The following is a 25,107-nucleotide window of genomic DNA, read 5'->3' as shown; positions in this document are numbered from 1 at the left end:
TTTTCGTGGTTAATCTTGTTGACTCGTAAAATATTTTGCATTTGGAATTAATTTTTCGTCTACCAAACAAGTATAAGTCCTGAAAGTTTTTTACGACAAAACAAACGGATCCTAAGAAAAATCAAAATAATAATAACTTGAGTAAACATCAAATCAAACAAATCTAGGATTACAATATCCCTCATACTTAATCTAAATCTTATCTCTCTTCCATAACTTATTTCAATTGTTGAATTGCTAACCTAGAGTCCTAAATTATTTATAAAGGCTCTCGACTGATCTTATAAAAATATCTGTTTTAACCAAAATACTATATTCCTATATGAATTGAAATTAAAACAGATTCATTGAGTTCAGGCTTTAATCTGGCTACATAAGGCCTATAGGTATATTCCTATCCTATATGCAAATCAATTAATATGATCATATGCTATCCCAATTTTAGTCTATGCAACTCTCTTTCCCAAGTGTGTTTAGGTTCCTAGATCAATTTAATTGGTGGCCAAGCAAGTAAAAGCATTAAGAACAAATTGAAATAAACTATTCAAATCTCATTAAAGATAACTAAGAAAGAGATTAAAAATTTAGCTTACATGTGAGTTCAATTGCAATCCAAGAAAAAGACAATTAGCTAGGTATGATTGCAAAGATAAATATCATTATATAAAATTCAACCATTGAGAGTAACAAGAAAAATAAAAGCTGATGAAGAAATGAAACAAATAATTACAGTCTTACTCTCCAAGTTTCAACCTCCACTTCTAGATTCTTGAATCTCCAAAAGTAATCTACCTTGTCTCTTAAAAAATATTCTATTTATACTAACAAACTGAACCTATAGTTCTCTAAGTTCACCTATGATTTAATTGGGCTTAAAAGTGTAATGAGAGGCCTAAAAATCAATTGTCAATCTTTAAAAATTTTCATTCCAGCCACAATACGTCTAGCCATTTTTTGGTGTAATTTTCTCTATATTCAAGGCGGAACTGGTAAAGTAATCTTCATGAAAGTTATAGCTCTGTCTCTTAACTTTTCAATGGTCCATGAATTGCGTTATTTGGAGTTCTATAGTGCGAGTTATGGCCAAAACACTGAAGTATATGTAAGCAAACTTTTGAGTCTTTCAACACTTTACTTTACAAAATTAAGCCCAATTCCCTTAGTCCTACAAAAATATAAAAAGCTAATGAATAATAATCAAATTAAGAGAAATAACAAAAAATTAAAGTAACTCACTTAACAATAAACTAATTATAAAAATAAATAAAAATAACTAAATCATAATTGATAATTGAGGACTTAGCTAATATTTAATACAAAATTGGATTAAAATAATTCTATAAAATAAAATTATCATTGATCCCTCAGAGAATTGTTCTAAAAATTTCACTAAGTACTAAAATTAAAACAATTTAGTTTTATTCAAAGAATCAAAATTTTAATAACTAATTAAACAGAAAAAACTAATCAATTAAAACGAAGCTATTTAACCCTTAAAATCAAGCAAAAAGATAATTGAATAAAAATCAAATTGAAAAGGCCTAAGATTGCAATATCCCTCACACTTTATTGAAATCTTACCTCTTTCTCTTAACTTAATCCAATAGGTTGAGTTGCTAACCTAAAATCCTTAATTATTTATAACGCTCTTCTGAGTCTTTTATAAAAATATATATTTTAACCAAAATTCTGTATTCTTATGTGAATTGAAGTTAAAATAGACTCATTATATTCAGGTTCTAATATTGTGTACATATGGCATATGGGTATATTCCTATCCTATACACAAATCAATTTATTCTTTCAATCAAATAAATATGATCATATGCTATTATAATTTTAGTCTACACTGAACTCCATTTCTCAACTTTGTTTAGGTTTCTAGGTCAATTTAATTGGTGGCCAGACAATTAATAGCATTAAGTATAAATTGGGATAAACAACTTAATTCCATTGAAAATAAGTAAGAAAGAGATTAAAAATTTAAATTACATGTGAGTTCAATTGCAATATTGAAAAAATAAATTTAGCCACTCATAATTACAAAAAAAAAAAAAAAACTAAAAATATATGAAGTTTAGCCATCAAGGGTAACAAGAATAATAATAGCTAAGGAAGAAGAAAGTAAACAAATTTTGCAGCCTTGATCTTCAATCTTCAGCCTCTATCTTCTTGAATCTTTCTTAGGATTTTCTCCTTGTTGTGTCTGGCTAACTTCTTTGTAAGTAACTATTTATGACTAAAACTTAACCTAATTTTTCCTAAACTAAACGTACTTTGACCTAATAACTCTTAATTTTGGCTTTGAAAAAATGTAGAGCTTGGTAGGAATTTAACCAGCCCGTATCCTGCTCTCTTCCACTCTATTTCTTTAAATTTTCCATCTCGATGCCATGGCACACCCCCTTTAAGCCGTGATGCTCCCTTGGTCTCATGTTTTCTTCTTGTTGACTACTACACTCTGTCAACTGCCAACATTATTTTCTCCATCTTCGAGGAGGAACTAGGCAAAGTGATCTGCGTGAAAGTTCTAGCTCTATCTCTTATCTTTCTAATGGTCTAAGAATCGCATCAATTGGAGTTATGGATCGAGAGTTATGCTCAACATACCATGACATGTACAAACAAAGACTAAACTCTTTAAACACTTTTTTCACCCAATTAAGCCTTATTCTTCTAGAGTCTTACAAAAACATTAAAACTAATAAATAACAACTAAACTAAGATAAATAAAGATAAAATTAGAATAAAATAAAATAAAATAATAAAAATTAACCAATTAGAAAAATAACTAAATTCTAACCTAAACTTAAGAACTTAAATAACTTTGAAGAACAATTTAAGATAAAAATAATTATATTTTATAGAATTATCACTGTCTTTGGTGAAGCCAAAGTACATGTTGTGGAGGAAAGACAGACCATTGCTAAAAGAAATTTAAATAGATTGCCAATGGTCTGACATTCAAAAGAAAGAACAATGCCACATGCTTCCATTGTAGAAAGCCAAGACATTTCAAGAAAAAATGTCAATTATCGAACAAGAAAAATACTTTTCTAGTAGAGATGCTTTTGAAAATTTTGTAGCCATGATTTCTGAAATCAATCTGCTCAAAGAAAATGCCTAGTGGGTTGATTATGGAGAAACAAAGCATGTGTGCAATGACAAGAGTTTGTTCAAGAATTTCACACTAAATGAGTGTGGAAATTTCCTATACATGGAAACTCTTCTACAACAACAATTAAAGGCAAAATGACTATTGAACTTGAGTTCACTTCTGAAAAATCTTTAACTTTGAAAAACATATACTATGTTCCAAAAGTTAGGAAAAATTTAGTATTTGAAAGTTTATTTGTCAAAACCTATTCTATAAAATAATTACGACATCATTTCCATGCTCAATAGAATGCTTGCATATTTAGGAAGTTCGAGGAATCGTTAAAAAACAATATTGCCCCTATGGTACCATTAAGTTGATTAAGCCTCGAACTAGTTCAAATAGGAATTTTAAGATGAAATTAAGAGTTTCACGGTCCAGGGATGACTCAAAATGATAATTCAAAGTTCGAGGATCAATTTGGAGTCAAACCGAAATTTTCATTATTTAGGGGTAAAATGATAATTTTTCCACCTAAGGACAAAATTGGAATATTGGAAGAAGTTTTTGATCAAGATTGATCACATTTGACTCATTGGTGTATAATTTGAGGTTGATAAGTGAAAAACTTGTAACTTCGGTATTTTTGGAGTATAGGGGCAAAACAATAATTTTACTGCCCTAGGGGTAAATCGGTAAATTTTCACCCCCGACACTTATCAAGACCAAGGGATTTTATTCATCATGGAAATGGATAAACATAAGAAATGTGTGGTGGAGAATTAAAGAATTAAAAGTCAAATATTTAAAATTTGAACCAATAAGGATATGCCATGTGTCATGTTTTTATTATTTTATTATTTCTTTATAAAAAGGCAAAAAAATCAGCTCATTTCTCCCATAGTGATCAGCCAAACCAGAAGAGAAGAGAAACCAAGGAAGAACAAACCCTAGGTGGGAAAAATCAAAGAGAAAGTGTTAGAATTCAAGGATTTGATCAAGCAAAGGTAAAATTTCTTTGATTTTGCTAGTGATTTACCTTACCCATGCATTTTCCCTTAATTTCCATGGTTAAATTACATATTTTCATGATGAATTCATGGCTGGTCAAAATGGGTATGGAGAGAGAATGATCTTGGATTGGTTTGATTTTTAGGTATGTTAGTGTTTTTAGGTGATTAATGATGTGTAGCATGAAAAGAAGTGAAGAAAACTACCAAAGGTTTGGTGCCCATCAATAGCCAAATTCTCTAAGTGAATAATGAGGAAGAATGAGATGTTATTCTAGGTGATTTGATTAAGAAATAATAGTTTTTGGAGTAGGAATTAATGAATTATGGAGAGAAAATTAAGTAGAAAAAATTACGGAGTTAGTGTACCATTGTTGGTCGAAAGTTCCAAGAAGAAAAGTGAAGATAAATTTTCCCTAATTGTGTGTTAATTAGTTATGTTTGGTGAGTTGAGGGATTGGAAAAGAAATGGAGCAAGTTGGAGTGAAATTGGACGTATTGGCCAATTTATCGGATGAAAAATCGACGCAGGCCAATACTGGGTTTAAATGGCTACCCGTGCATTTTTCATTTCATATCATGTATATATATAGAGCCTGAAATAGCTTATGACTGTTGGACACAATTTAGTTGGAATATGTGTCATGGATTAGGGCTAGGTGGTGAGCCATTTGATACGGGTAAAGGACTGTACCCGCAAACTGAAAATATGAGTATTTTTACTCTTAATACTGTGAGTGGACAATTTATCGTCTTAAATATTTAGAGTAGTTATACTTGTTTGATGCTTTTATTGAATGGTGATCTTAAATTATAAAATATTATGTTTTCCAATTAAAATATTTTTTAATAAAAATGAGATTTATACTAGTTTTGAAATCAAATATTGTTTTGGAAAAATTGAGTATATGGAGACTGTGTTGAAATTTATGATTTTATATGTCATTGAAATTGTGGCTTATGACACTATGGTAGTGTGATGGCTAAATTTTTGGGGTTGGCATGAAATATATGAATAGTTTTGGATTGGTCTCGGTAGACTGGATTAAATTTTATTTGCCATATTATGCTACTAGAAATTTTATGGGTCTGGTGGTATATTAAACGGTCACTACAGTGGTGGGGGTTTTCATGGACTGCCTATTAGAGGGGCACGGTAACCCAAATATATAACTACCTCCTGGGGGAGATGTTGGATGAAATATCTCTTGAGGTAAGATTTGAGTGCACCTCACGTTCGGACCACCACGTGAGAGTGAGACTCAGCCAATGCCAAGGAATGGCTGTGTGTCAGATGTGAAAACATGTTTATGGATATGGGACATTTAACAGCCTTGGCGGTCTTAATGGGATACCTTGACGAAGGTACCCGCGAGAATGATTCTAGCCGGGGCCAAGTTTAAGAAATTCATAAGCAGGGAAATTTTGATGAAAAGAAATTGTTTGGTGTAGATTGAAACGAATTTTGCATTATGAACATTCTTGAGATATAATGTTTTTATATTGTCTCAATCTATTCGGCTTTAGATGCTTTTAATGGTAATTGTTTACTCACTGGGATTATGTAATCATAATCTCACCCCTCTTCCTATCCATTTTTTAAGCTTAAGATAGTTTGTTGATAGTTAATTAAGACGAGAAATAATCTCGGAGTTGCATCCTAGAAAGTAAGGGTTCGTAGCCCTACACCTTCTTGGTCAGTTGGGGGCCCACGTGTCATTGTAAAAGTAATTTTATACATCTGTTATCTGATGTAAAGTATGTATGAACATATTTGTCTTTTACACCTTGTTTTTGGCAGGTTTCAGTATTTTTGAAGAAAAATTATGAAAATGCCCCTATGAGCCAGAAAATAATATTTTATTATTTTGATTTGAAAACGACTTATGATTTCTTGAAATGCGTGATTTAATAACTGTCGCTCACCGGGGAGATGCAGAAGCTGATGCTAAGCCTTACGGGATTTCGATCGGCATTCGGGGTAATGAGTGCCTATCGAGATGTCGCGACGGTTGTCATCGGCCCGATAGAAGTTCTGGGTCGTGACACTATTGAATAAGTTTGGTTTCAAACTTGTATTTGAGGCAAATAAATTCATTCTGTCCAAAAAAAGAATATTTGTCGGGGAAGGTTACATGCGTAAGGGAATGTTCAAACTAAATGTTATTAATAATAATAAGAATAAGACTGTTGTTTTGCTTATATGGTTGAATTTTCTTATTTATGGCATTATAGATTAGGCCATTTAAATTATAGAAGATTGCATGATATGTATAAAATAGACTTAATTCTAGAATTTAATCAAAATATAGATAAATGCAATACATGCATGTTAACAAAAAAAACTAGAAATCCTTTTCCTAAAGTTAAAAGAAATACTAAAATACTTGAACTAATACATAGTGATGTTTGTGATATGCACAATACACTTACATTAACTAGAAAGAAATATTTTGTCACATTCATTGATGATTTCTCTAGATATTGCTATGTATATTTGCTGTATTTTAAAGATGAAGTGCTTGATAAATTTAAGGTTTATAAATAAGAAGTTAAATTACAATGTGAGTCTTTTATCAAGTGCTTAAGATCAGATAGAGGAAGAGAATATTATAGTCCAAGTTATTTTGCCTCCACTGGGATAGTCCTTCATATTTTAGCACCTTACATGCCAAAACATAATGGTGTGGCAGAAAGGAAAATTAGGGTCATGACTGAGAAGGTAAATACTATGTTATCATATTCTAGTCTTGGAAAAGATTTTTGGGAGCCGAAGCTTTATTAATAGCTTGTAATATATTAAATAGAGTTCTTAAAAAAGAAACTAAAATAACCTCATATGAGCAACGGAAGAACAGAGGACCAAACTTTAGTTATTTGAAAGTTTGGGGATGTAGAGCTGTAGTTAAAGTTCTAGAACCCAAAAGAAAGAAATTGGGTGAAATACGAATAAAATGCATATTGATAGGATATGCACAACATAGCAAAGCATATAGGTTCATGGTAATTGAACCAAATGATTCAATTCCAATCAACACTGTTTTTGAATCAAGAGATGCAATATTTGATGAAAATAGATTCAAATCTATTTCAAGACAACTATAGCCACTACAATCAGTTTAGTCAAATGACATTCTATTGGAACAAAATGGAAATAATGATGAATCTAGTCCAAAAATAATGAAAAGCAAAAAGGCTAGAAAGACAAATGATTTTGGTGAAGACTTTTATATGTTCCTTGTAGAAGGAACATGAGAAAATATGGATAATAAAATTTCTTATTATTTTAATTTGGAATCGAACCCTATTACATATGACGAGACATTAAAGTCTTAAGATACTACATTTTGGAAGAAAGCAATCAATGATGAGATGAGCTCAATAATTGGGAATAATACTTGGATTTTGGTTGATCTTCCACCAGGTTCCAAACCAATAAGTTGTAAATGGATTTTAAAAAAGAAAATGAAGGTGGATGGAACCATAGACAAGTTCAAAGCAAGATTAGTAGCTAAAGGCTTTATGCAAAAGTAAAGGATTGACTATTTTGATAGTTATGCTCTAGTAGCAAGAACTGCTGCAATTAGACTTTTAATATCCCTTACATTAATTTATAAGTTTGTAATTAGAAAAGGAAGTCTACACGGAACAATAGAAGGGTTTGTTGTTTTAGGACAAGAGTATAAAGTTTGTAAACTTGTCAAATTGTTGTATGGGCTTAAACAAGCACCGAAACAATGGTATAAAAAATTTGATGAAGTTGTTTTAGCTAATGTCTACAACATAAATGAAACTGACAAGTGGATATATAGTAAATTCCAAAATGGAAAAGTTGTTATAATTTTCTTATATGTGGATGACATGCTAATTTTTTACTTTGATTTAGAACAAGTCGAGGAGACAAAGAAGTTTTTATCAAATAACTTTGCAATGAAAGATATCGGTGTACGAATGTTATCTTAGGAATTAAAATATACAAAGATGAAAATGGCATAAATTTGTCACAATCGCACTACATTGAAAATGTGCTTAAAAAATTTTGATTTTAGGAATTGTATACCATCATCTACACACATGGATCCTTAAATTAAATTAGTGCTGAATGCTGGTAGGGTTGTTGATCAATTACAATATTCAAGAGTGATGGGTTGCTTAATGTATGCAATGACATGTACAATGCCAAATATAGCATTTACTGTTGGAAGGTTATGCAAGTACACAAGTAATCCAAGTATTTTACATTGGCAAGCCATAAATAGAGTACTACGACACTTAAGAAAAACAATCAATTATGGACTTTGCTATAATAGATATCCATTAATGCTAAAAGGATATTCGAATGCCATTTGGATATCAAGTTTAAAAGATCTTTCATAAGTGGATGAATCTTCATGCTTGGTGGGGGTGTCATTTCTTGCTGGTTAAAAAAACAAACGTGTATAACGGATTCTACAATGGTAGCTAAATTTATTGCATTGGTTGTTGCCATAAAAAAAAAATTGCTCTATAATGTACCTTTGTGGCCTAAACCAATCTCTCCAATTTCTATCAAGTTTGATAGTGAAGCAACTCTGGTAAAAGCATATGGCCAAGTGTATAATGGAAAGTCTAGACATATTGGATTCAGACATAATTATGTTGGACAATTAATTTTTGATAGAGTAATCATTATAACTTTTGTAAAGTTTAGTGAAAACTTGGTGAATCCTTTAACGAAAAATCTTACTTGAGATCTTGTAAATAAGACCTCAAAGGGGATGGGGCACAAGTTTATAAATTGAAAGTCACCTATGGTGGAAACTCGACTCAATGCTTGGTATATATAACATCAAGTCTTGAATTTAATAAGACAAAGTACACCATCTGTATGTGGTTGGTAGCACTATAATATGATATATTATATTCCATCCTAAGTTAAGTGCTAGGTACTCGTAATGGTAAGGAAAAGATGAGTTATATACTCTTAATATACCTACAACATAAATTTGTTAAAATGCTTTAGTTAGAGGGCATTCTTGGTGGGCTTTACCTATGTGAATGTGAAGTGTTGCCACTTCTAGGAGCTCAAGAGCTTGGCTTTAACAACACTCATGAAAAGGGAATACAGATACATGGCCATAAAAGTGTCATTGGATACTGTGTATTCATTGGTGTTAAAATCATTGTGTGAGATGTGTTCCATTAACCAAAAGAAATAGCTGGTTCAAAGTATAGTTTTGATGTGACATATATTTAATGAGAGATTAAATACCTAATTAGTTTAAGTTAGACTAGATTTAGGATCAAATTTAAGTGTTTTTAGTTATTTTATTAGTTTAGTTTAATTTATGTTTAAATGCTCATTTTAAGTTAATAATGTTTGTTTTATGTTATTTATATTTATTTTTATGTTTTCGTGGGAGCAGGATCAAAAATAATTTCAATTGGTGAAGGAAGGTGCATAATGGACTGTTGCTTTGTTTGCATATGTTTTGGTTTTTCAAGTATATCTCCTACTAAAAAAGTCCAAATTATATGCGTTTTAAGCCATTAGAAAGCTAAGAGGTAGGGCTACAACTTTTATGTTTACAACTTTGCTCAGTTCTAATCGAAAAGTGGTCAAATTTTTTGTTGAAGTGAAAGTACTACACTAGAAGAAGAAAATTGAGACAGAACCTTTAAGAGCCACGGTTCTGGAAAATGAGAGCCGCATCGCTTGACGTATTTTTCACAAATAACGAGCTTATGGGATTTTGGAAGTTAGGGCTTTTGGAGGCTATTTAAGGGACCTTTTCCAAATGTTTCTAGGAGGAGGCAACTAGCAGTTTCTCTAGAAAAAAAGAGCCAAAAACAAAGCAAGAAAGCATGAGAGTTGGAAGGAGAATCAGGATCACAAAGCTTCAATTATTGGTTTTCTTTCTCTACTTTTATGATTTTCTTATTTTTTTACTTGAATTAATGGCTAATTTTCTTTGGATGAAGTCTTTATTAGATATTATGAACTAAACTATTTTTCTAGGATTGCAATTGAACTCACATGTAATTTAAATTTTTAATCTCCTTCTTGCTTATCTTCAATGGGATTTGAAATGTTTATTCCAATTTGTTCTTAATGCTTTTAATTGCTTGGCCACCAATTAAATTGATCTAGGAACCTAAACAAACTTGAGAAAGGGAGTTTACTCTAGACTAAAATTAGGATAGCATATGATCATATTAATTGATTTGCTTATAAGATAGGGATATACCTATAGGCCATATGCAGCTGGATTAGAGCCTGAACTTAATGAGTTTGTTTTAATTTTAGTTGACATAAGGATATAGTGTTTTGATTAAAATAGATATTTATCTAATATGAGTCGGGAGATCTTTATGAATAATTGAGGACTCTAGGTTAGTAATTTAACCCATTGAAATAAGTTAAGGAAGAGAGATAAGTTTTAGATGAAGTGTGAGGGATATTGTAATCCTAGGCGTGCTTGATTTGGTTTTTACCTAGATTATTATTACTTTGATTTTTCCTTTTAGTTTAAATTTTGGTTACTTCATTTTAGTTAATTAATTTAGTTATTTGTATTTAATTGTTTGTATTAGATTAAATTATTTTAATTTTAGTACTTAGTAGAATTCTAGATCAATTCTTTGTGGGATCGATACTCTGTTTACCATTATATTATCTTTTCGATAAGTATACTTGTGCAGGTAGTAATTTAACTAACAAGTCTACTATGTAATTTCTATTAACTATAACGTGTTTTCACTAAGTGAAAGTTTAATCAGAAGATACCTTTATTTACGCAATCGATTTCTAAGATTATTGAAAATTTTGATTAATTTGAAAATAGTGGGAGATTGTTGGAAATTTTCAAAGAAATATATATGGGACACAATCCCATATTGGAAAAATCGTGTTTGTTGGAAATTGAAAATAAATGAAAAGTCATGTTTGTTGGAAAATAACAATAGGTATGATTGTTTGAAACAAACGCAACTGTGTCTTTTAGGAATTGACACCTAAGCTTATAAAAAAGACTCTCCTTTGAACAACAAAACAAACAACAAAAAATAACAAAGCAACAATTTCTCCTTTCTCCATATTCTCCAAGTTTTCTTTTATATCATTTTGCTACAGAAAACTCTTATCGAAGTTTAGTGGATTGACTTCGTTAGTGCAAAACGTTATCAATCACTGGGCTTCCTTGTATCTTCGAGGTTTATACATCGATAACATTTTTGCACACTACAAATGAGAGCGAATAAAAACTTAAAGAAGGTGGCATTGTTACACACCTTGAAGCCAATTTCTTGATTTTCCAATTTTGTGATTTAACACTAAAAAGGTGTTAAGATAGTTGAAATGGACAAGCTGATTTGATATTCATGCCAAAATTGAGAACTTTGGTTTTTGTGATAGTGATTATGATTAGGTTGGTTTAATTGATGATCGTAGGAATATTAGAGGTTATGTTTTTATTTTTGGTTCTAGAGCTATATCATGGAGTTCAAAAAAGTAACCATTTATTGCATTATCATCTTCAGAGGCTTGAGTATATGGTTGTTACTTTAGCTGCTTATTAAGCTACATGGCTAAGGAAAATTTTCGATGACATGAAACAATTCCAAGGTCACAACCGTATTTTATGTTCATGTTGTTAAAATTTCTCACGCAAGTGTACGTATTGTAACAACTAATATAGAAGTAAGTAGAGTGTCAAATCCCACCGGGAATTGCACCAACTTAAGCTAAGTATTAAAATTGTGGCAAACTAATTTTATCTAAGTAGTCAAAATTAAAAGATTATTTAACAGCTAAATTAAACTAACAAATTTAAACTAATAATTGACAAGCAAAATTCATTAGAAAATCAATTGATTAAAAGCCTAGGATTATGATATCACTCAACACTTCATTTGAATCCTTGCTCTCTCTCTAGACTTCAATGGATTGAGTCTCAAGTTATTTACAAGGCTCTGTTGAGGTGCTCATAAAAGTATTTATCTCAATTAATTTACTATGTCTATGTAAATTTACTTGAAGACAAATTTATTAAGTTTGTGCTCTAATCTTGGTTACATGCGATACATAGGTACATGTCTATCTTATATGCAAAACAAATCACCTAATCAACTAAGTGATATTGAACACATACTATTGCATTCATGGCCTGGTCTAAACTCCCTTTGTCAAGTTATATTTATATATCCAAATCAATCTAATTGGTGATCAAGTAATTAGAAGTATTAAGCATAGAATTAGAATAAACAACTCATATTCCATAGAAAATAAGCAAAAGAAAGATTAAAAATTCAAATTACATGTTAAGTTCCATCATAATCCTAGAAAAAAATAAATTAGCTCATAATATTAACTAAAGACATCATATAAAGAAAATTAACCATTAATAAAATTGAAAAAAAAAAGAGAAACACAAAAGTAGATAGAGAAACTAATAGTTTGAAATTTTTTTTATTTCAAATCTCCCTTAAATTCTCTTGCTTTCTTGGTTTTTTTTGACTCATTTTCTCTAGAATAGTTGCTTGTTTTCTCCCTTTGAAAATCTTTGAAAAAGGTTCCTTAAATACTCCCCAAAAGCCCTAGTTTTAAAAGTCTTGTCAAAACATATTTTTGGATGTTCGTCTAACATCTAGACACCGTGGTCTTGGACCAATGTATGGTGCCTCAAATTCCACCAACACCACTGCCTCACTTCACCAGTGCCACGAAGTTGTGCTATCGAGTCCTATTATGGGACTCTAGTGCATCTTGGTATCACAGCCTTTAGCAACTCTAGGTCACGACCTTCATTCAATGAGCTACCTTGTGTAAGACTACACCAATCCAACCTATTTTAATGCAATTTTCACCTCAATCTAATCTGAACTAGGCAAAGTGATTAACATAAAAATTGTAGCTTTGTCTCTTATCTTTCCAATGGATCAAGAATCACATCAATTAGATTTCTGTACTTAAGTTATGCTTTAAATACTACAGCATATATGAACAAAGACATCGCCATACTTGCATGGATTTTCATCAACTAAGGTATTTTCATCAAATTTCCTACAAAACAATGAAATAAATCAACAATAACTAAACTTAAAATAATTTAAAGCCAAATAACATAAAATTTAACTAAATTAACGTAAACTAAACTAATCAACATGTATTAAACTAAATTAAGAATAATAATTAAAATACTTAAATTTTGAACCTAAAAACTCAAAGTCTTAGCTACTTAAGCTCTCAAAGCATAATAAAATAACTCTATATAATAAAGTTATTAACTAATCGATCTACAATTGTAATGAAAAAAATCCAATATTTCACAAGCGCACAAAACACATTGAAACCAGGTGTCATGGCCAACCTTGTATAAGGCCATGACAAGGTAGAATTCCCTAAGAGTTTAAGTCTTTTGTACTTCCAAGGGAAATGTCCTCCTTTCAAACATTGTAATGGCACTTGGTGACATTTGTAAAAATTCTTGTTAAGTCTTTAGGGGGAAGACCTTTTAGCAAAGGGATGTCTCCATCTCAAGCATTGTAATAGTTATTGGTGAAATATTTGTAAAATTTTGTGAACTTTTAATAAGGGTTGAGTAGTAGGCGGATTGTTAGGTTGCCTCACTAGTAAAGGTATTTTTGTAGCGAATCATTTAGGGCTGCCCTTATGGCCCGACAATGGCATGTCTTGGTCCTTTTGTAATCATTTTCATATTAATAAAATATTTTCTTTTTTGTGGCTCAGTGATTGCGTATATAGCATTCAGTATGCTCTATGATTTCGATGTGAGTTGCCTTAGTCTAATTTGTTGTTATTGTTGATGTTTGATAAGATATAAATGAGTTATTGGTTGACTTGTGTGGAAGCATCCACTTAAGTGCCACACGGATTATCGCATATTTTATTGAAGGATTGTTGTTTGTGGTAGTTGGTATCAGAACATGGGCGAGACGTGCTACGTCAAAAGAGTAAATATGGTGACCACGCAGAGTTCACTAGAGGACCATTAGAGGATTGATGAGCTAGAAGCCGTGGTGGTCGTAGTAAAAGCTTAGATGGTCTCGCATGAGCAAATAGCTAACATTGAGACAATCTAGTGAAAACTGCTTAAGATGATTAATAACTTGAACGATGAGACTAAGGATGTGTTGAGCACTCTTCAAGGCAAGATTGGAGAATTGAAAGCTTAGGTAAATTTTTTGGTTATTGTTGTAGGTAATACTAGTGTAAACTTTAAAGATTGAGGTAAAAAGACCAAAATGCTGGAGCCTAAGAGATACGAAGGGGCCATAAATGCTAAGGAGTTAGAGAACTTCCTTTTTGATATAGAGTAGTATTTTTGAGCTGTGCACACAGAGTTGGAGGAGGACAAAGTGGCGATGGCTTCAATGTATCTTGTTGGAGATGTGAAGTTATGGTGGCATTCAAAATTCATTGATAGTGAGAGCCAAAACAACAATTGGGCGGACCTCGAGCAAAAATGTTGAGTATATGGCATGGCAAAAGTTGCGAGAGTTGTCTTAAACAAGATTAGTGCAAGAGTTCATGAGAAACTTCTCTACTTTAATGTTAGAAAGTAGGGATATGAATGAAAATGATAGACTATTTTATTTTCTTGAGGGTCTAAAACCATGAACGAGGATAGAGTTACAGTAATAGAAGGTACAAGATGTGACTTAGACGATGGCAGCTGCAAAACACCTTACTGATTATAGTGAAAATTCTAACAAAAGAAAGGACCCTTTATCCAAGACATGCAGCTCTAAGTCAAACAGTGAGGCAAAAATTTCGAGAATTAGTAAACCCTTGAGCAAGGGAGGCAACGATAGACCACTTGCTAGAGAGTCATCTCAACTAAGAACAAACAAATCATGGAACTTTAAGCCATGACCTCCGATATCTTGTTTTAATGTAAGGAACCACATCAAGTAGCTGATTGTCCTCACAAAATGGCTCTTAGTGCGATATGCACTGTCGATATTGAGACACCACCATCCCACCTCACAATTGAAGATTTTGTGGAAGAGCCGACACGAATGGGTTTCATTCATTTCCTTAGCACCTTACAAGTGTAATTAGAAAAGATGGAGAAGGAGCCTTAATGGGGTCTAATGTATGTAGAGGTGTTGTTGAATGAGAAAAGAACCAAAGTCATGGTCGACATGGGGCCCTCCGACACCTTCATCACCCTAGGAGAGGCAAAGAGATGTGGTTTCAAAGTTGAGAAAGACTTTGGGCAAATAAAAGTAGTCAACTCACTAGCTTCAGTTATTATGGAGAACTCTAAAGATGTAAAGGTTAAGAATGGTTCTTAGGAAGGGAAAGTGAACATGACTGTAGCCAATATAGATGACTTTGATTTTGTATTAGGCTTGGATTTTGTAACGAGAGCATAGGCCATCCCCTTCCCTACTGCAAGTTGTCTAATGTTTTTTGGTGAACAACCATGTGTGGTACCAATTATAATTCTACCCAAGAGTGGGAAGATAATTATATCAGCTATGCAGTTCAAGGAAGGGATCAAGAAAAGAGAGCCTTTATACGTGGTCATGCCCATCTACAAAGGTAGAGATAGTACAAATCCAATACCCAAGGGAATGAAGCAAGTTTTGGAAGAATTTCAAGATATGATTCTAGAATAGCTAACTAAGGTTTTACCACCTCGTTGAGCTGTCGATGATGAGATAGAATTACTCTTAAGCATCAAGTCGCTTATAAAAAGGCCAATCAAAATGGCTCCCTCAGAGTTAACAGAGCTATGAAAGCAATTAGACGAGTTGATTCACACTGGATTTATTCGACCATTTAAGGCACCATTTGGGGCCTTAATAATCTTTCAAAAAAAGCAAGATGGGAGTTTACAATTATGCATGGATTACCGAGCACTAAACAAAGTCATAGTCAAGAATAAATATCCAATTCCCCTTATAGCAGATCTCTTTGACTAGCTGAGTCGTGTTAAGTACTTTTTCAAATTAGATTTGAGATCAGGCTACCATTAAGGAAGAGTTGCAGAAAGATGAATTGAAAACCATCTGCGTGACGTAGTATGAGGCATTCAAATTTCTTGTTGTGCCTTTTGGACTAACTAATGCTATTGTCACCTTTTGTATGTTGATGAATCAGATTTTCCATGATTATCTGGTCAAGTTAGTGGTAATCTACTTGGATGATATCGTGGTGTATAGTTCAACCCTAGAAGAACATCGAAGGCTCTTACGATGGGTTTTCCAAAGGTTATGCGACAACTAGTTGTTGTAAAGTGAGAGAAATGTGCATTGCATAAACTCAAATTCAGTTCCTTGGCCACATAGTCAAATAAGGGCACATCCGGATGGATATGTAGAAGATGAAGGCTATAAAAGAATAGGCCACCCCTAAAAATACAACTGAACTTTGTTCGTTCTTAGGGCTAGCCAATTATTATCAAAGATTTGTGAAAGGATATTCGAAAAAGATGGTGGTACTCGCAGAATTACTGAAAAAGGGACAGAAGTGGAGTTGTACATCGTAGTGCCAAGAAGCTTTTGAAGGCTTGAAAGACACGATGATAACGGACCTTGTTTTAACACTCTCCAATATTGAAAAGCCCTTTGAGGTACAAATGGATGCATCAAACTTTACCTTTGGAGGAGTGTTGTTACAAGAAAGACACTCGGTTACATTTGAAAGTCGTTAGTTGAATAAAGTTGAGAAGAGGTACACTGCACAAGAGAAATAACTACTAGCAGTGATTCATTACTTACGGGCATGGTGACACTACTTACTAAAATCACAATTCATAGTTAATACCAACAATAAAGCTATCAATCACTTTCTCACTCAGCCAAAACTTACAGCCAAGTAGGCGAGGTGGTAGGAGTTCTTGGCTGAGTTTGATTTCTCCTTTGAGCAAAAAGTCGAAAAGTTAAACTGTGTGGCAAACGCCCTTAGTAGGAAGGTTGAATTCGTAGCTCTTAGGGTGATCCCTCTAATGACAACCAGCAAAGTGACCACAATATCCGTAATCTTATTGAAGAAAACTTGCATTGAGATACCCAAACAATCACCATTATGAAGTTGGTGGAGAGTGAAAAGTTGAAATACTTTTGGATAGAAAATAGACTCCTACTAACGAAAAGACCATGCATATTTGTTCCAAAAGTGGGATAGTTAAGGCAGAAGTTGATGCGAGAATGTCATGGAACCCCTTAGTCAAGACATTCAAGTTAGAGGCTGATCGTTGCACTATTGAAACAAGGTCACTATTGGCCTCATATGCGGAAGGATGTGATGGACTATACCAAGACGTGGCTCATTTGCTAATAAGACAAAGTGGACAAACAAAGATCGACGGGAATGCTTAAGCCTCTACTAATATTGACCAAACTGTGGGAAAGTATTTCTCTAAACTTCATAGTAAGACTTCCCAAAGTAAAAGATATGACAACGATCTTGGTAGTGGTGGACCGTTTCTTGAAGCATGCGATGTTCATCTTGATGTAGAAGTTTGGTTTCATAAAATAAATGGCTCGTACAATTTTTAAACATGTGGTGAGATATTGGGGTGTTTCTAAGAGCATTATCAGTGACAGGGATCTAAGGTTTATCAGTTTCTTCCAGAAGGAGCTTTTCAAGTTTTTAGGGGTAGAATTCAACATCTCTTCCAGTTATCACCTACAAACAGATGGCTAGAAAAAACGCTGCCGTCACGACCCAATTTCCAAGGCCATGACCGGCACATGAGCTCAATGAGCATAGCTCACAAAGCCCAAGCAAGCCTATCCATTTACCTTTGCTTAACAAATTTATCATATCATGCATACACACACACCTTTTCTCGGGTGTGAACATAGCCAAAACACAATGACATTATCGATAATAATATACATGCACTATACCAGTCATGTATTTAGCAATTTACATTGCATACACATATTCATATTGTTAGATTGTTTTCACAATACAAAAGGACCCATGACTTCCAGCGGAGACATTTACAATAAAAGGGATTACTATCGAATGCCAGACACATACCCAGGATATGCACTACGGGGACTCCTCGATCTAGGGTCCAACAGTCACCTGATCTAAAAACATGAATTTTTTATAAAACGTGAGTACAATACTCAGTGAGTGAACAAGGAAGGGAACAAGCAACAATTAGAGAGAATTTAAAATCATGATGCACTTGTTTCAAAACAATACAATTTAGTTCATTCCTATTTAAAACCCTTCCAAACCCGAGAGTTTCTCGCTACAGCGAGCATGAATTTCGCTGCAATGAAAACAGAGCAACAAGAGAAACATTTTTTCTCACTCAACAAAACGCCATCCTACTAAACTAATAAAATCAACATAAAATTCATGAAAATTCTCAAAGTATAATGTGTCAAATTTCACGTACATTACAACAATAAATCATTGTCCATCAATTTGCTATAACACACACATTTACATATGTATATATATATATATACCCATCATCATCATCTCACCAACCCATCATCATCATCACCAGCTCATCATCATCATCACCAGCTCATGTGCACTCCCTACTCGCACATGGCTGGGTCATCACCGAGTTATGCGCACTCCCTACTCGCACATAATCGGGTCATCACCGGGTTATGCGCACTCCCTACTCGCACATAATCGGGTAATCCTCGGCTTATGCGCACTCCTTACTCGCACATAGTCGAGTCAACATAATTACACAACATTATATTCAAGCATATATGTATATCAACATAATGCAGCCACATAGAAATCCATAATAACCAAATTTCATAACATAAACCTTTTCTCAAAAGCTTGTTCCCAAGGCATTCATTTTCATGAAAAATTGCATAAAATCATTCAAACACTTTGTTCAAAATAGTCATATTCCCAAAACAATTTTGATAGGCAGTCCACTCACAGGTGTCGAAAATCCAGATTTCGGGTGAACTCAGACTAATAGTCCTCAAGCGTAATTCTTTTGCCTTTTTCGGACGTCTCACCACCTTGGCAAATAACAAAGTCGAGAAATTTACTATATTATCCCTAAATTGATATAAATTAATTTAAATTACTAATGCTTGATATGTAAATGCAAAAATATGTCCGATTACTGCTTAATCACGGTATCGATTAAATTCGACCGATCACCCGATTAATCGGCGATTGTGTCCAAATCACCTCCAAATTAATTCATTTCTCCTCTAATACCTTAATTTACCACATACATTTAAATAAGCCAAATTCAGCATTAGAACCTTAATAGTTCCTTATAGAAAAATTTGGTCATTTGGTGCACTAGCATCAAATTTTTTTCTACATAACCGTTTCACCTTAATTCATCATTTTTCCATGCCATTTTCCTAGAAATAAAAAAATCCCCCATTGATATTCAGCCCTCATGGTTCGGCCAACAAGGAACCCTAGAGAAATTGAATGTTTCTTTTGTGTTTTTGTTCATAACCATGCTTAACTATCCCTAAACACTAACATAGTCTAAAATCAAATTATTCCAACAACAATTCCTCTTCCATACCCATTTTTCAGAATTGAATTCATCATGATAACTCAATATTCAACCATGGAAATCAAGAACAAAAGCATGGGTAAGCTAGGTATCAAGGAGAATTAAAGAAATTTTAACTTACCTAGCTTGTTTCCTTGATTTCTTCACTTTTTCTTTGAATTTCCACCTAGGTTTTCTTGTTTTTCCTTTTGTTCTTCCTTTTTTCTTGTTGCTGGATGCCTAGGCCGAATATGGTGAGGGAATTGGGGATTTAATGGGCTGATTTCTATAGAAAATAATAAAATAATCAAGCATGCCATGTGTCACATGCTTATTGGCCCAATTTTTAACTTTTTGACTTTTTCTTCTTAATTTTCCACCACAAATATTCTGGTATTTATCCAATCCTACCACATTTAAAATCCCTTGATCTTGACAAGTGCTGGGGTGAAAAATTTACCGATTTGCCCCTGGGGTGAAGAAATTACTATTTTGCCCTTTTACTCCGAAATGTACCAGAATCTCATTATTTCTACTTTTCAACCTAAAATAACACTAATATTGATCAATATTAACCAAATGGGGCAAAAATTGTTTTAAAAAAATTTTCGTTTAGTCCTTTAGTGGCAAAATTACCATTTTGCCCTTGTGCTCCATAAATACCGAGAATCATAATTTTTCACTGCTAAACATCATTTTATACTCCAATAATCATAATTATATTCCATATAATTATTCTTGGTCAAATGTGATCAAATCTTGGCTAAAAATCTCAATTTTATCATCAAATGGTAAAATGACCGTTTTGTCCCTAATTGGTCAATTTTCTGATGGACTCCAAACTGGACCTTGAACTCCAAATCACTATTCTAAGCCATTCTGTTGGTTTTAAAATTTTCAAATTCCTCTTAGAATTTCTATTTGAACTAGTTCAAGGCTCGATTTAACTTAGTTGTACCACTCGGTACAATACCGTCTTTAATCGAGCTTGACGGGGTCTCACAGCTGCAATGGGTTCTTAGAAGAATATATGTGACACTTTTTGTAAGCAAACCAAAAGAATTGACCAAATCTGCTAAATGTAGCTCAACCATGTTTCAATTCGCAAAAAAGCTCAGCCACTAAAAAACCCCTTTCGAAGTCATCACAGGACAACAGCCTAGACTCCCTTATACCTCAATGGAATCACATAACAGGAAAAGTCCCCGAGCATTCAACTTTGCTAAAATGTGGAGACAAAACACTAAAATCGCTTGAGCTTATTTAGAGAAACCCTCTAGCTACATGAAGAAGTGGGCAGATAAAGGTCAATGAGAGCAACACTTTAAGGTGGGAGACCTAGTGATAGTGAAGTTGGTACCTGAACAATGATTCTTAAGGAAAAGAGATCGAAGACTAGTGCGAAAGTATGAAAGTCCACTAACGATTATGTCCAAGGTGGGGAAACCTCTTATAGGATTGATCTGCCTAAGTAGATGAAGGCACATCCCATGTTTCACGTTAGCAACCTGAAGTCGTTCCATGCAAATCCAACAGATGCCAACAAAAGTTAAGCCACCAAAGCTGCCATCAGCACCAAGCCATTATTATAGCGCAGAGTAGAGAAGATTCTGGCAAAGAGGACGATGATAATCAATCGACGATTAACACAGGAGTATCTAGTGTAGTGGGAAGATTTGGGGCCAAATGAAATCACTTTGGAGAAGAAAGTTGATCTCCGTGCCTTCAAGCAAAAAAATGAAGAATAGCAAGCCAACCAGTCAACGGGGATGTCGACAGATTAAGTGGGGCAAGATGTCATGAGCCAACCTTGTATATGGCCATGACAAGGTAAAATTTGCTAGAAGTTTAAGTCTTTTGTACTTCCAAGGAAAATGCCTCCATTTCAAACATTGTAATGACATTTGGTGACATTTGTAGAAATTCTTGTTAAGTTTTTAAAATGAAGACCCTTTAACAAAGGGATGTCCCTATCTTAAGCATTGTAATGGTTATTGGTGAAATACTTGTAAAATCTTAGAAACTCTTTATAGAGGGTGAGTAGTTGGCGGATTGTTGGGCTGCCTCACTGGTAAGGGTATGTTTGTAGCAAATCATCTAGGGCTGCCCTTGTGGCCTGACGATGGGATGTCTTGGTCCCTTTGTACTCATTTTCATATTAACAAAATATTTTCCTTTTTGTGGCTCAGTGCTTGCGTATATGTCATTCGGTATGGCCTATAATTTTGATATGCATTGCCTTAGTGTAATTTGTTGCTATTGTTGATATTTGATCAGATATAAATGAGTTATTGGCTAGCTTGCGTGAAAGCATCCACTCAAGCACTGCATGGACTATCGCATACTTAAATGAAGGAGCGTAGTTCGTGACACTAGGCATCACTTCATTGGGTAGCTAGTAAAAAGAGAGCATTAAAGTGGTTTATTGCAACACATGTCTACAAGTGGTTGATATCTTCACTAAACAACTTCCACTAGAGAAGTTTATTTGTTTAATAAAGATGTTGAGTGTCGTGAATTTCTACATTAAGGAGGAGTTTGTTGGAAATTAATGTAGAAATATGATTTACTAATCTTTGATTGAGTCAATAAGTTGTTAACTTGTTCCTACTCATGTGGTTCAAGTTGAGAGATAATTGCTATAGTTTAGGGATAGCTTTTGTTAATGGAGCAAGGGTTCTCTATTATAGTAAAGCTGTTATCTTTTTATTGTATAAATTGCCTTTCTTGGATGAAAAAGTGTATTAGTTCACCTCATTTTTTCTATTCAGTTAGTGCTCTATTTTCTACGTACTTTGTGTTTGATAAAATTCTTGTGAGAACTTTCTTAATTGCAGTTGGTAATCAAATATTGTCAATAATAATGTCATTAACCTCATTATTGATACAAAAACCTTTATACTAGTGTTGTAGATAACTCTTTGTAATTGGAACGCCGGGATACTTTATCACAGTTTACATAATTCTCTTCTAATTAAATTCTATGAAAATATTCTAAATTATTCAGCAATAGTAATAGTGTGATTTGATGCATCAATATTATTAGGAGCAGACTGGACTACTCCGCGGTGGAATGTAGCATCTGTGCGCTTGAAGGATGCCTCTTTGGCTAATTCATAGACAGCTTCTGCAATTTTCTTGGCGCATTCAACAATCTCTAGCAGAAGGGAAGCAACTGAAACCGCTGGTAGTATCTGTAGTAGTTCTTCTTCTTCCCAGAAGGTTGTTTTGAGTAAGGTTTTGAGCTCTTCAGCAGCTGTCTTTGAGTTTGCAATGTGCGGATCAGCTGATCTTGTTCGAGTCATTTTTCTAATTGTGGATGCTAATTCCTTTAAAGCTTTACTAGATTCGAGGCTAATCTTTGTACTTGACTCTTGAATTTTGCTTCGGATTTCTATTGGAGTCTGCATAAATATCAACATATATAATAAGTTCATACATTGGTTAAGAGAATGATATATTTGAGCGCATTGTACTCACATCTATGTCTATTATAGTTATTGGTTTTTAAAGCTTTGAAGAAACATAATTTTTTTTTTTTAAATGAGTCATATAGTCATGTTTGAACCTGGATCTCAGAGTTGAGGTAGCTGTTAAGAGCTTGAACTTTGTAGGCGCATTCCCGAGTTAGATTTCCGATTTTGAGGTAATTTTTCCATGGATGATGGAACCTAAATCGGCCATGACCCGGTTCCCATCTTGCTAAATTAGCCTGCAGAATATGAAATTCTAATTGAATTACCTGTTCAAATTCAAGTGATTAATCCTAAATCTCTAGAAGAGAGTTATGTAGCTACTAGTAATTAATTAAATCACCCACCATTGTTTCTTCACTACTTTTAGAAGTCAGAACACTTTTATATGCTTGGAGAAATGGTTCACTATCATTGGTCTGCGTCTCCTCCTCCGATACCTTAAAATATTCATCGCCAAAACCTGTATATGTTAACCTTTCCAAGATTAGTATGTTCACATTTCCAAGATAAACAGGAATTGCATGGCAAAATAGGGGATCGGGTTTAATTTTAAACAAGGATTTTATATTAATTAATTTTGGACGCACGTGTACCTTCCAAATAATTTCCAAGCTTTTCCATGTTGTTAGCCACCAATTTGTGGAGATCCTCCCCAATCCAAACCGGGTAAATGCAAACACAAACAAAGATGGAAATACAGCTCCCAATAATAATTGTCGTTACCCTTTCATGGGCCATTTCCAGTACTTGATCATCTCTGTAACCCGAAACAGATACTAAGCAGAATGTCAAGATGAATATTGTCATCCCGTAGTCGAACCTTGCCTTCAATTTTGGAATGAATTTCATGAATGTTACAATTGAGCCTGCACAAGATCCCAAGTTGAAATTAATAATATTCGTCAGTTGGATTTGGATAGACAGAAAACAATTATGATTTTACTCTTTGCAAGTAATATTTATAATACCCGTTATGAAGACAAAGGTTGAAATTAAGATCGGTTCTCCCGTCCTCCCAGAAAGAGTTGCTATGCGATGAGCTCCAAGGGCCAGGGCACCTGCTGTTAAAGTCGCCAACATCCTGTTTAAACCTTTTCCTAGTGTGGCTCCTGCAAAAGTGAACAGAAATGTTTGAACATTGTTTTTTCCTTTCTAGAACCTTTACTAGAGTAAATTATCCTGTACTTAAAACAACTTGTGCCGGCCGGTAATCCTACCTACAGAGAATTCAAACACAACAACAACAGTTAGTACAGCCCACATTGCATTGTCTCCAAAACCATCATAGACTGGCTGAAAGTAATAGAACACTGAAACCAAAGTGAGAGCTAGTCCCATTTTCAGGGAATGATAGACCCTTCTCGGATCTTGTTGTCCTATTTGCTTTGTCTTCCTAGCAATCTCCGTTACCCTGGCATTGAACTTGTTACGCAAGGCCTTGAGCCACTGGCACCCACGACTTAAGCCTCCGGAACTAGCAGTCTCCTGTGGAGCTGGGGATGTGGCATCCATTTGAACGAGTGAATGTTTAACAAGGAGATGATAACTTAATTGTGTGTAGTAAATGTTAAACTCCGAGGTTATATTTATAGGTCAATAAATCTTCTGGCCTCAATATTGCTTTTGTTTGCACCCACAGATTCCATCATTCACACACAAAAAAAAAAAAATTGTTGACAAATTTGTTAAGTGAGACTGTAAGAGCGTGTGACCAGTTTGGGCAAGTGTCAGGCATGAGGTAGCAAGCACATATACAAGGGTCAAACAGAGCTAGCTGCAGCCATGTGCATTTCAACGGCGTTTGGATTTGGAAATCAGGAGAACACCTGCTTGGATTTGAAAATAATGTTACTTTCCTAATTTATACTCTCAATTCTCAGACTGTAACAAGAAAACTAATGTAAATGGGGTTCTTGTGATAAGAAGAAGAGGAAGCGTTGCAAACAACTAAGGAATGTACCGGAGGTGACGGAGAGGAAGATTGAAGCAGTTTCTGAAGTACCAAATGTTGTGGCAGGTGGAAGAAGATAAGAAAAGAATTTACTCCATAGTATTTA

General features: G+C 33.8%; 1 protein-coding gene across 1 annotated transcript; it reads right to left on the bottom strand.

Annotated features, from left to right (window-relative positions):
- Positions 1-22,573: 22,573 nt before the first annotated feature.
- On the bottom strand, positions 22,574-24,562 carry LOC18590220 (aluminum-activated malate transporter 2-like). The gene is made up of 6 exons (XM_018126913.2): positions 24,268-24,562; positions 24,019-24,159; positions 23,644-23,916; positions 23,395-23,510; positions 23,143-23,286; positions 22,574-22,978 (listed from the first exon to the last, which is right to left on the bottom strand). The coding sequence occupies exons 1-6, from the start codon at positions 24,560-24,562 to the stop codon at positions 22,574-22,576; spliced, it is 1,374 nt and encodes a 457-aa protein (XP_017982402.2).
- Positions 24,563-25,107: the final 545 nt, after the last annotated feature.

The sequence above is a fragment of the Theobroma cacao genome, chromosome 9 (assembly GCF_053813885.1).
Source record: "Theobroma cacao isolate CCN51 chromosome 9, ASM5381388v1, whole genome shotgun sequence".
Classification (NCBI taxonomy): Eukaryota; Viridiplantae; Streptophyta; class Magnoliopsida; order Malvales; family Malvaceae; genus Theobroma; species Theobroma cacao.
This window is presented reverse-complemented; position numbering and strand designations above follow the sequence as displayed.

Coding starts and splice junctions, on each gene's coding strand:
- LOC18590220 (XM_018126913.2), bottom strand. CDS start 24,562: ATGGATGCCACATCCCCAGCTCCACAGGAGACTGCTAGTTCCGGAGGC. Junction 24,160..24,267: donor TGTGTTTGAATTCTCTGTAG/GTAGGATTACCG, acceptor TCACTTTTGCAG/GAGCCACACTAGGAAAAGGT. Junction 22,979..23,142: donor ACCTCAACTCTGAGATCCAG/GTTCAAACATGA, acceptor ATATTTATGCAG/ACTCCAATAGAAATCCGAAG.